Source organism: Psammomys obesus, unplaced genomic scaffold, assembly GCF_907164565.1.
Source record: "Psammomys obesus unplaced genomic scaffold, mPsaObe1.curated_primary_1811, whole genome shotgun sequence".
Classification (NCBI taxonomy): domain Eukaryota; kingdom Metazoa; phylum Chordata; class Mammalia; order Rodentia; family Muridae; genus Psammomys; species Psammomys obesus.
Genome location: NW_026585698.1, coordinates 13,294,860 through 13,308,244, shown reverse-complemented (window position 1 = coordinate 13,308,244; position 13,385 = coordinate 13,294,860). Strand labels below are relative to the sequence as shown.

The following is a 13,385-nucleotide window of genomic DNA, read 5'->3' as shown; positions in this document are numbered from 1 at the left end:
GAAGAAGAAGAAGAAGAAGAAGAAGAAGAAGAAGAAGAAGAAGAAGACTAAGAAGAGGAAGAAGAAGAAAAAAGGTTAATAACTATCTCAAGAAAGTCTTCATCATCCTTAGCAATTAGGGAATTTTAAGTAAACAGCTTTGAAATTTCACTTTTGTCTTAGTTAAGTTTTCTGTTGCTGCAACCAAACACCACAACCAACAAGCAAAACGGGAAGGAACGAGTTTGTTTGGCTCATATTACCAGATCATAGTCCATCATTGGAGGAATTCGGGACAGGAACTCAAACAGGGCGAACTGATGCAGAGGCCAGGAGGGGCGCTGCTTACTGGCTTTCTTCCCTTGGCTTGCTCAGCCTGCTTTCTTAGAACCCAGGACCAACAGCCAGGGATGGCACCACCCACAGTGAGATGGGCCCTCCCACATTGATCACTAATTGAGAAAATGCCTTACAGCTGGATCTCATGGAGGCATTTCCTCAACCGAGACTCCCTCTTCTCTGATGACTCTAGCTTGTGTCAAGTTGACACATAATACCAGCCCATACAATCTTACACTAGTCTGAATGGCAATTATCAAAGGAAAAAATGACACAAATTCTGGAGGAGGTGGGAGAAAATAAAACTGCCATTCACTGTTAGTGTCATGGACATAAGTGAGGAATTCTGGAAACACTAAAAACAAGTCTCTCATATGACCCAGCTATACCACTCTTTGGCATATGCCCAAAGAACTGGGCATCTTATTTAATAGATCATCCATGTTTGTTTTTGCTTTATTTATAATAGCTAGAAAGTCGAAAAAACCTAAATGCCCTACAACTGATGAATAATAAAGAAAATGTGGTAAACATTCTCTGTGGAATACTATTCAGCTATAAAGGAAAATGAAATCATGAATTTTGCAGGTAAATGGATCGAGCTAGAAAAGATCATATTGAGTGAGGTAACCCAAACTCAGAAAGACAAACATCCAATTTCTCTCTTACTGGAGGATCCCAGTTCCAAATCTTCAGATGTAAGTGTATATCCTAAAATAACCACAGAAATTGGTAAAGCGGAACTGTTACAGAGACACAGGGCTGGGGTACCAACAGAGAGATAGAATCATTTGGTGAATGTGATCTGATCTAGGAAATTGGGAAGAGAGGTGCTTGAGGGTGTAAGGCAGGGGGGAGGTAAATACAGCAGGAGCTAGGAGGAGGGTAAAGGAGAAATGCAGGGTACATAAGTAAAACAATAGCCATCACGAGAGAAAGAATTGCACAGATACTGGAGTAGGCTTTGCATGAGGAGGATAAAATTAGGAAGAGGGCTGATGAGCCAGCTCATCGTGTGAAGGCACCAGCTCCACATGCCTGTCTACATGAATTTGAGCCCCAGAACCCTTGTTAAGGCGGAGAGAAAGAATGGCCTCCATGAAGTTGTCCTCTGACCTCCAAACACTCACCATTCCACTTGTGTCACTCCCACAACGTTAATACTAACACGTTTTTAGAAGTATGAAGAGGCACTTAAACCGTGTGAATGTTAAAGAACTAGGACAAACCACACAAAACCATTATATGTCTACCAGATGGCTAAAATATCTAAGACAGAAAAAAATCTTGGAACAACAGGAGTGTTCGGGCCCTGCGACATCAACTATTAAGTGTGAGCATACATGCACACCCTTGTGTCCCTTTCTACTTCCATCTACCAGCACAAATGAATACATATGTTCCTTAGAGGAAACTTAACATGATGCTGGAAAGATGGCTCAGAGGTTAAGAGCACTTGCTAACTCTTCTAGATGACCTGGGTTTGATTCCCAGCACCCACATGGCGGCTCACAACCATCTGTAACTCTAGTGTAACCTGACACCATCTTCTGGCCTTTCCCTCAACTTCCTTAAACATTCTCTTTAGACTTAAGGCCCCAGGAAACTAAAATCGGAGGTTCAGTAAATCTCATAGTCATGTTGAACACCTTATTAAGCCTCAGTGATCATTTCCTCCAGGATCTACTTACAAACATCCTAATGGAAATATTTAATGTCATATATTCAAATAGCGTATGCCCAGAAGTAAAACAGTTTAGATGTATGGAGACATCAGAAGAGCACCGCACATAACCTGTCCATGTATCTCACGTGAGTCACAGCCATTGTCATCTCCTGGAGGTCTGTTCTGCTTCACCGGGCATCATATCTTTGGTGCTTTTCTAGGCTATCCTACGTGTTAGATTTATTTCCCTTCAGGGCTGACTATCATCCCATCATATGTGTAGACTACAGTGGCCCATCCACTCATGCATAGACAGGCATATGGATTGTAACCGCTTTCTATCTTTTTGACCGACACTGCTGTATGCATGTGTGTGCACTCCTAATTTGAGTTCTTGTTTTAAATTACTCCAGTTATAAATTAAGACTTTTTTTTTTTTTTTAATTTGTGGTGATGGAGCAAGTCCTCTATCACGGGGCTATCCCAAAGCCCGGGAGCGAAGTTTTTAACTGATGTTAATGGCTTGGATTAAAGGCGGAAGAGAAAATATAGCACCGGCTTTTCCTCCCAACTCTCTTCAACTAAAACGACTGATTACTTGTCACCAGTGGAAATCAATGTGGTTAAACGCTTTGTGACGACTGCGTCAGCATTAAGCCACAGCGAGCGCTGGTCATGCCGGGTTAGTCTTTACCATCTGTGACCTAACACGGTCTAAAAACTGTTTGAACGTGACAGTAGCACGTCAACTCCCGAGTCACAAAGAAGACCTCACACCCATGAGAAACACTGTCTTGTAATCACCGCAGGAGGCTGTGTCATAGCTCAGCACCTGTGCAAAATGAGTGAGACCCCTATATCCAAGGGCACCATTTACAAAAGGACAAGACTCCTTGGCTCAGGCTGGTCCGTTTGCAGAGCAGGCCCAGCCTCTCTGGAGGCACAGGACTCCAAGAGGGTAGATGCCTGAGTAAAATTAGTCATGCTGAGTGGGTGAAGACCAAAAGTTGTCCCACTGTGGCGAATAAACTCAAGCTGCCTTTGCCTCAACTTCAAATGATAATTTTCTACTTAGTGTAGTATAGACCTGAAGTAAGATTACTCTAGATGGTTTGGCCATCCAGAGCTAACTGCTCCTCTCCATCCTTCCTGCTTTCTTTTTGTCTCATTAATTGGAATGCTGTAAGGAGAGTAGAAAGTCAGTTCTGAGTTTTCAGCTATGAATATGTATGTTTCAGTATGAATATGTTGCACCGACTTCTTCAGCATGAGCATCTAGCAATCCCATCAGCATATTAGATAACTCCGGGGGAGAGCAGATACCTAACTTCCTGACTTCCCACCACGTACTGGGCAGGTTATTCCAGCAATGATCTTACTGTTTTATCTTCATACAGCATATTTTTTTAAGTCTCAGCTCAAGTCTGCTCCATATTCTAAGAGAGTACAGCTTCCTTTTTTGCTATTTCCAACTACCATCTTACACTGTCAGGTTTTTTTTTTTTTTTTTTTTATGCGACATCTTTTCCCCACTTGTTCCTTAACTGGCAGCAGCTTTTGAAGGGTATCACTTTCAGCATTTTGAGTTTTGTGGCAGACTACAAAAAAATAACTTTTATTCATAGTGGATGAAATCTGGCACTAGTCTAATATGCGACAGCAAAATGGCTTAAAAGCCTCCAGCATAATCCCAGGAGATTCCGCATTTTAAAACCATCTTCCTCTCAGACCTCCCAGGAGAGTAGTACCCAGTGCAGGGCGACTTTTAAATAATATTTTCCCACTCCAAGTATGAACGGAGAACTGCTTTAACTCATGTCTACTGGGCTAAAACCGGAAATAGAAGATGCCTGGATTTCAGGCTGAGAACGGTAACCCTGTCGACCAATAAAGACTTATTCCGTAGGTCCGTCAGTCCCTTGCCTCCTGTCACCATTTCACTGGCTTTTGCACTTGCTGCCCTGCCCTAAGGATCCTCTCCTGTAAGCTCCACCCTTCCTCATCAGTGCTATCTTCTGTGTCCTCCAGAAAAAAAAAAATAACCTTCTTGATTCAGTAATTAAAATGAATGGTCTGTTTTCTCCTAACTGAATTCCTTCGTCTAGTCTGTCCATCAGTGCGTTTCTAAACTCTGTTCCGTCATTCTGTCTCCGGGTTTCTGACCATTGCAAGGGAATGTCTCATTGGTGAACACTGATTTCCACACAGGTTTGACCTCTAACGAATGTTTCCCATCTGAACGTCACTCTGATCTTTCTCTAGATCCTCAAGAGTTTAGAGGTCTGGCCTGTTTAGCCTCCTCTCTTACACTTGACCCTTTCCTTCTTCCCATGTTTTTCTGTGGTTCCTTTGTGTAGTGGCCCCTGGGCTATACACACCACAGACCCCAGGGATAGAGGTGGACTTCCTTCTCCCTCTCTGTTGCTGCTTATGGAACACGGCTCTCTGACCTTTGAAAATACTATTGGGTTGTATCAATGCTGTGGTGTAGACATGGTTTGTCCTGCAAAAGCATGTGTGCCAAGCTTGCTTCCCATAATAATATTGAGCGGTAGTTGATATTTAAGAAATGGGGCCTGGTAGAGGTGATTAGATCATTGGATACCACTCTTGAAAGGAATCAATACTTTCTCCTGTGTGTGGGGGGAATGGGTCAGGTTTTCGGGGTAGAATTATTTCTCAAACCAATGAGTTTTTGCGAAGTTAGTTTTGTTTTCCCAGCTTGTTCTCTTGCTTCTGTTACTTCACACAGTTCCATGTAGTGAGGCCGAGTACCCCACCATGGGCTGAACAGGCAGGGAGCCTATCAGTTGGAGATTTTCATTCTACAACGCTATGAGCAAACTAAGCCCATTTCCATTACAAAACCCTCATGGTCATACATTTTCTAATAAATATCATGAAATAGTCTATGGCAGTCAGAACTGAATTTTCTTGCTATAGGCATCCGTGGGCCTATTTAATGGAATATTCTAACATTTTAGTATTTTCTTTCTTGCTTTCTTTTTTTCCTCCTGCACAGTATATGACTTTTAGAAGAAACTGAATTGTAAAAATTCATGGGGGCATTCATGCCTAGCATCATCCAGAAATTGAACCCTCTTTTAGCCTTCTTCCAGTGTCTCTTTTCTTTATTTTTATCGTTACTTTTTGATTGTTTGAGACTAGGACTCCTCTATCCATGGTGGCCTCAGACTCTCTAGCCTTGAGACCCTTATCTTCCTTCTTTCAGTCACAAAGTCATAGGTTAGCACAGGAATTAGGACCTGCTAACAATGTGGGAGAGATACCCAGCTAGCACACACTTTCTTGGCCTCGGTGAAATTTCTTTTTGTTACTGAAAGTGTTAGACAGGTACTGGAAGTTGATGGAAGCATAGCAGTAATCACAGAGGTCCTGCTAATGGAACAAAACAAAATAAAACAAAACAAAACAAGAAAAAAAAAAAACTTCCTATGAGTAAGCACAGGAATGCCAAAGCTGAGCTTGACAGGGATCAAGAGAAGTTTATATAGTTTAATGTACAGTTATTAAAATGGCTAAGGTGATCAGTCCTCAGAAAGGCAAACGGGATGGACATTGTTAGAAGGAGAAAACAGGCAACAGGACAGAAGCCTACCACAGAGGGCCTCTGAAAGACTCTACCCAGCAGTGTATCAAAGTAGATGTTGAGACTCATAGCCAAACTTTGGGCAGTGTGCAGGGAATCTTATGAAAGAAAGGAGAGATAGAAAGACCTGAAGAGGACAGGAGCTCCACAAGGAGAGCAACAGAATCAGAAAAACCTGGGTATTTTCTGAGACTGATACTCCAACCAAAGAATCCCTGCTCAGAGGTAGCCCATGGCAGCTCAGTATCCAAGTGGGTACCCTAGTAAGGGGAACAGGGACTGTCTCTGACATGAACTCAGTGGCTGGCTCTTTGGTCACTTCCCCCTGATGGGGAAGCAGCCTTACCAGGCCACAGAGGAAGACAATGAAGCCAGTCCTGATGAGACCTGATAGGCTAGGGTCAGATGGAAGGGGAGGAGGACCTCCCTTATTAGTGGACTTGGAGAGGGGCATGGGAGGAAATGAGGAAGGAGAGAGGGACTGGGAGGGAATGAGAGAGGGAGCTACGGGCGGGGGCAAAGTGAATAAACTATAATTAATATAAAAAATTAAAATTAAAGAAGTTATGTAAATAAAATAAAATAAAATGGCTAAGGTGTTCTCAGAAAAACAACTGTAACTGATAATCTACAGTGAACCAGTATCCGAACTCTTACCCCAAATAAGAAGAAAATATTTAAAATCGTATTGTGTAATAGCAAAACAACTGAAAGTTATTTAAGAGCATTTGGAATGCATGTGGCTATTAGAAAAAAATTGAAAGCATCAATGTGAAACTTGAGCATTCTGAAAATTAGGTAAGTAGTTTGCCAATTTTTTTCTGAAATATTTATATTATATTTTCTTTATAAATTAATTATTTCCATACCTGCCAATAGAAATTTCATTTTGAGACTCTGTGAAGTTATTCTGCAGGGATCCTAACAGAAAACCTATTGTGAAAACTTATTGATAGGGCTGTCCAGACGGTTGAGCAGGTGAAGGTGTTTGGTGTTTAAGTCTGGCAACATGAGCTCAGGCTTCCAAACCCAAATGAAGGAGGAAGGAAAGAACTGACTTCAGAAATATGACCTCTGATCTGCACAAGCATGATGTAACCTCCTAGCCATGTAAACACAATAATAGATAAATAAACAAACACACAAAAATAAACAAGCAAGCGTACAAATATAACAGTAAAAATTAAATATGAACTGTGGAAAACACTAACATTTTATGCAGCATATTGTAAGTATTTTGACCCCAATTTTAGTAAAAATATACGAAATTGCTTATTCTTTACTTCATATTAAAAACATATCTGGGTTGAGTTTGGAGAACTTAGTCTGTATGTTTCTATCATGTTTGAATGTGAAATGTTCCCCTCAGGCTTATGTGTTTGAATACTTGGTTCCCACACAGAGGTGCTTTGTTGAGAGGTTGTGGAACCATAAGGAGGTTGAGACTTCCTGGAGGAAGTACGTAACGGTTGAAGTTTTATACTTTGGTGCCACTTCCGGTCCGGTCCGCCAAAGGTTCTGGACTGCTGATGCAGCGGACGTCATCTTCCTGTTGCCAAGACTTCCCCATCGTCATAGATTTATCCTCTGTGGAACTGTGTTCCGAAATAACCCCTTCTCCTTGCGTAGCCTTCATCAGGCTATTTTATCCAGCGACAGAAACAAAACCAATGCAATCTCTTGCTTAAGGATTTGGCGTTTTAAATTATGTGAGTGTAAATGCCTTTGTCACAAATGTTGAGGTTGTAGATCTTTGCCCTCAATGTATTTTCACACTAGAGGGTCTTTTCTCATACCTTCACTCTGAGCACAGACGTGAACATCCTCGCGTCTTCAGACACACCTCCAATGTAGAATTTCTTCTGGAACACAGGCGGGTGGTCGTTTTCATCCCGAATCTCAATGTACACTTTAGCTGTATTGCCTGGAAGACAAGATATATCTTTATTAGTGATTATTCGCTGGAATAAAAACCCCTAGAGTAATATTTATAGTACTTTTAAATAAAGGAACGTGGGTAACTTCAGAAGTTCATTCCTAAGTGATGCCTACTTCTAGGTCAAGAGGATTCAGGCAAGAGTGTTACAGGTAATGTTACATTTTACTTTAAAATTATTTTTGAGTCACTAGGCATTGGATCTTGGGCCCCATAACTGGGAAGCAAATGTTCCTTCAGTGTGACTGACTCCCAACTGCCACCATTTGAGTTGTGATGCTATAGAAATTTACTTTCCATCTTGATTTGTTTAACTTATTTTCCCTTTAGTAGCCACAAACACACTGCCCAAATCTTCCTGAATATTCACTCCGGGTGCTGGATACCGGCTTACTGAAAACTGGTTGGCACTATGTTAAGTCACATTGATATATACGGTTTTTACATTTCACTAATTGAGATCTGGAGGATTAAAATGTTCACGTGTGTATTTATCAGTACACACACTCGCACACAATTGTGTCTCCTAGAGATGTCAGATGAGCTACACCTGTGAAAGCTCATCAACGTGTGTGCCTATGGATGGTCTGAACAAGGAGGACACCAACAGACACGCTAACCCGGGAGGGGGAAATTCCATAGTGCCCCAAACCTAGACAACCAACCACAGGCAACTAAGGGATGCTGGGAGATAGCAAAGCAGTCTTCCCAGCGATGTCCCCTTCCTGCTCAACTTGTGACCAACACGAAGTGGTCATCCTTGAAATCATGTAGACACAAATAGCATTATGCAGACCAAGCAGGTTTATTTATATATCTAGAAATATATGTATATATAAATGTGTAAATAAAACAACAGTTGAAAAAAAAAAAGAGAGACCACAAATTGGTGAGAGAAAAGGTGTGTTGGGGGGAGTAAGGAAAGAGAAAGTGGAAATTATGTAATTATATTATACTATAATTAAAAACTAAAAAACATCATAAAAGAGTCCATATTTTTGGTGCTTGGTAATTACTGGGCAGGATGGACAGGCTCTGCTCCAGGGGGTCCAGAACCATCTTCAGATGGAGCCCTGAGGTAGTTATTATCACTCTCGGCTTTGGAGGATTAAGAAGAATAGAGGTTACTTAGTGGGCCCAGTCTCCCCGAGTGTGTGGGATGCCTGACATTTGAACACTTGGTAATATCCAACTGAAGAAGACGAACTTTTATGTGCACTGGCCACCACCTCCGCCTCCTCAGAAGCAAAGCAAGGTGTGTGCCTCCCTCCCAGCAAGGGCAGATGAGAAGACAGTGGCTGTTCAATGCAAACGTCGCTTTAGTTGTTTTATGGCTGTAGAGCAGGCGGGTTTCTTTGCACTTTCATTTTTAGTTTTTCCTATTTCCCTGGCGGTTTTCACCACTTCTGACATGCTCCTTGATTTTTATCCCCATTTCTATCGTTTCAACCTCAGTAACATGTTTTATTTTCTACAGAGACCTCACTGCTCTCTGAAATTGGGCTTTTCTGGCATCGGGACAAAAGTAGGAAGTTCTTAATCTGTATTTGATTTGGCAACTTTTATTCAATAAGTAAATAATTAATAAATATTAGAACAGAGTAATAAATCTGACCATTTCATTTTTCCCTCCCTATTTTAGTCTCATTTCCCATTTACCCATGATATCTGATTTGTTTCAATTTGTTATAAGACAGTTAGAATTCAAGACCACTTAATCTTTTTAAAAGATATTTTTAATGCTTTAAAAAATTTTAATAGATAAAATGTATTTTGGTTGGATTATCTGACAGCTGCTGACGAAAACACAAAATAATTTACAACTGCAGGTAGCTGATGGATTCCATCGTGTGTGTGTGTGTGTGTGTGTGTGTGTGTGTGCGTGCATGTATTTGTCTGTCAAGGTGAGCTCAGCTGTCCAGCTTCTGCACGGCTGCTCGAGTATGAAACAGCTAACAGCAATATTTAGAACACGACAGTTAGTGTGGATTCCCTTTCCACTCAGACACCCACTTATCCTCTAGCATTCCAAGAAGTATAATTCAGGTAAGAAAATAGACATTACATATGGAATTTCCCAAAGGCTTACAAATACTCTCTTGTAAATATTGCACATTGGTTTGCCTGCCTGTGTGTGAATATCAGAAGAGATGTGCTCTTCGACCACCAAGCCATCCCTCAAGACATTTTTTTTTTTTCTTAAACAATGGTAGTGTTCCTGTTAATTCTTAAAACAGTTCTGTGGTTGGTGCATGCATCTAAGTTGTCTAACCTAGTTCACACGATGAGTTAAATACTGCTTTAAGGATTCCTCAGCATTAACAACTCAGTTCATAGTTAACAGAAAACCTGATGGGTTTTAACTTAGAGGTGCAATTTACATTGTGACATTTTAGGATTATGGCATCAGCTTACTTACAATGAATAGTTTTTGTCTTTGACAAGACACTACGACCGAAAGTAACTGGGGGAGGAAGGGTTTATTTGGATTATGTTTTCTTATCACTGTCCGTCACTGAGGAGAGTCAGGGCAGGGACTCAAAGCAGGGTAGAGACCAGCAGCATCTGTGGAGAGGCACTGCTTCCTGGCTTGCCCTTCCTGGCTTACTGAGCCTGATTCATCCCATACCCCGGAATACCTACGTATGGGTGGAGCCATGCCAGTAGGCTGGGACCTCCCACTCAGTAATCAAGAAAAAGGTCTAGGTAGTTGCCTGGAAGCCAGTCTTGTGGAGCATTTTCTCAATTAAAGAGTCAGTCCTTTCCAGGTGAAGTGGATAAAACCCAAACAGCCCATATTATCCCCGGTCAACTCGGCAAACAGACCTCGCAAATGAACATTGTTAAACCCTAACCTTCCGTTTCCTGTAGTCCCCAAGATGTCATGTCAATACTAATACGACACTATAAAACATCCCAACTTTTCAAAGTTCCAGGCTTTAAAAATCTTAAACATTTTGAAAGCTCAACCTTTTAAAAACATTTCAAGACTTTGTCTGAAATACCCGACTCTAAAATTTTCAGTATCTCAAAAATTCCAAATTCTAAAGTCTTTTAAATGTGGGATTCTGCTTTTGTTGTTGTTTTGTCTTTGTTTTTCTTTTCTTTTTTTAAGTTACACTCTTTTTTTTTCCTCCAAGAAGGAAAAGTAGGGCACAGGCAATCAAATTAAAGCAAAACTGAACCCCATGGGACACGTGGTGTCCAATGCCAGGGCACAGGGTCTTCTGGGCTCCAGAAGAAAGCTATGTTGGGAGCTGCTAAGTTTCTGTTTGTTGGTCTTTTTTTTTTTTTTTTTTTAAATTTTTTTTCCATCTCCAGAGTCCATGAAGACTTCAATTCTAATCACTTTGTTAAATTCTGGTAATTTGGCACTTTCTTTTTGCAACTAAGTTCAATGTGTGCCTTCTATAAGTTAGTAAAGATGATCATCTTTGCTGGCTGATGAATCTCCTGGCACCTGGCTATGAAGAGTTTAGGAAAAAAAAAATCTGACTGTCAGGCCTCATCTGGGCTGAGAATGGCTCATGATTTCTGAGTTATTTGGAGAATCAGAGGTGTTTGTTCATTTTCTGTTACCAAATCATTGATGTGGCTAATTCAGTAATATCTAAAAAGAGGAAATGCTTCAAATCAGAAATATTTAACGGCGTGCATTCCTCTAGTCCCAAGGCTTTCCTGGCTTGTTCACAGTCACCTGTGATCAACACTAAAGTGTCCCAGGACTTCTTGGGTATTTTAAATGACTGGTATTCAGTTTCATAGAAATCAGTAAATATACAAGATTCTAACATAACAAGCATACAAACTAAAAAACTATTAGTCATTGCTCTGATTTAAGTATGTCTAAGGTTACATTAATTTTAAAAAGTGAGATAATTTAGTATATCTTACAAAAGACATAAAATGTACCTCCAGGAATTGCGATTTAATATAATTTGCCAATTAATTTAGAAATTTATATTTACAACAGTATGTAAAGCTGCTTATGATAGTCAAATATAAACTAATTCACCTCTTCATCCACCTGCTAATTTTAGAAGGATGACAGGTATCCTTCCTTTGAAATGTATAGGACATTAAACAATTTTTCTCTAGAGACATACTTTTCAATTAATTTTAATGCATTTAGTTATTTGAATACTTTTATTTTCCTCACAATAACAGATAGAAAATCTAACTCAGTCACCTATTAGTGTAGTTATAATATCTTAATTTATTGACAATTTCTCCAATGCTACTGTCTCCCCCCCTTTTCCCCTGAAGACAGTATTCAAATTGATTTATCTTCCTGGGGAAAATAGTGACCATTCCTATGCGTGGCAGTTTGAATGGGAATGTAATTCAACCATGATGTTGATGGACTCCTATGCCTCTGAAACTATAATCGCAAATAAACCCTTCCTTCTATAAGTTGCTTTGTTCACAGTGTTTTGTTACAACAAAAGAAAAGCAGCTATAAAGAAAATTCAGCTAACACAGAAATTGGTAGCAGAGAGTGAGACCTTGCTATGATGGGCCTGACCATGTTTTTTTGTTTGTTTGTTTTTATAGGGCTATAGAGGCCTTTTAACTTTGGACTTGAAAAGCAGTTGAATACTGTTTGAGGAAGCTTAGTAGGGCATCCTTGTAGGTCCTTGAAAAACAGTTCTAAAAGAAACGTGGATGGTGGAGACACAGCTTAAGAGGTTTCATTGGAGAATAATCTTAGCAACTGCCCCAGAGATTCTTGTGGTATTTTGGCAAAAAAAAAAAAAAGAATATATATATGCCCCTGTCCTAAGAACTTACCTAGGGCTAAATTAAGAAGTGATGGACTAATTTCTTTGGTGAAAGAGATTTCAGCATAGCCCAGCATTAACCCTGCTGTGTTATCAATAATAACTCTTATGCTCTGAAACATCAGTCAATCCTGTTGGGTTTATGGTAGTTCATTAGGTTGGGGTGAAAGCTGAACAAACACTGTGATATTCAAGGAAGGCAAGGAGGTACAGAGTTTTGGCTGTAGGGGTTGCTCTATTTTCGCACAGGTAACTGATGATGACATTGCCACAAGGACTTGAGAGGCACTTGGTGTCTGATGCCTGAGGAACTTCCCTGAAGACACTCCCCGAGGGAAAACCAGGGCCTCGACAGCGCCAGAGAACAGAATTTAGGAGGCGTCATAGAAGAGAGAATTTTGCTGTTTTATTGGGGGAAGAAACAGGACAGGCTTCAGATTTGATTTGAGAGAGGAGGGGGGATGTTAAGTGTCTTCACAGTGGTGTGTGTGTGTGTTCGTGTGTGTGCACTTGTGTACATGTGTGAGCTCGTGTGTGCATTTCTAATTCTTTTGAAATTTCATTGCTTGAAGGATAAAATTCACAACCAGTTTCAATGATTAACATATATGTATATATGTTAAGCTGTTAAGCTTTTATATATATAAAAATATATGTTTTTATATATAAGCATATATATATGTATATATATATACATACATATATATATATGTATGTATATATATATAAAACGTAAGAGGGTTGACTTGTTTCTCTTAAAAAATTTCATTTTTGTAAATAAGATTGTGTGTTCAGGTTTGGGGCTGAGAGAAGAGTCCTAATATAGCAAACATCATGGATATTCTGGCCGTAAGAACGAATCATTTGTTTGCATCCTAGTATCAGAGTCTTAGAAAAGGAAGCATAGTTTTTTCTATCCAGTCATCATGGACTTTGTCAGTGATGTTCAGTTCTGGCTTCTCAGACAGTGGGACACGCAACCGGACTCAGGGGAGTGAGAAGCCATTTCCCTGTCCCAACATTTCCCTCCTATCCCATCTCAGTGCAGTTCAGCAAACTTCATTACTTTCTGTC

General features: G+C 40.2%; 1 protein-coding gene across 1 annotated transcript in view; it reads right to left on the bottom strand.

Moving 5' to 3' along the window:
* The window catches only part of Pcdh15 (protocadherin related 15), an 844,567-nt gene that overhangs the window by 79,469 nt on the left and 751,713 nt on the right, over positions 1 to 13,385 (bottom strand). Inside the window, exon 27 of the mRNA XM_055598939.1 lies at positions 7,391 to 7,518. Within this exon, the coding sequence (XP_055454914.1) occupies positions 7,391 to 7,518 (128 nt within the window). The remainder of the gene's footprint in view (positions 1 to 7,390; positions 7,519 to 13,385) is intronic.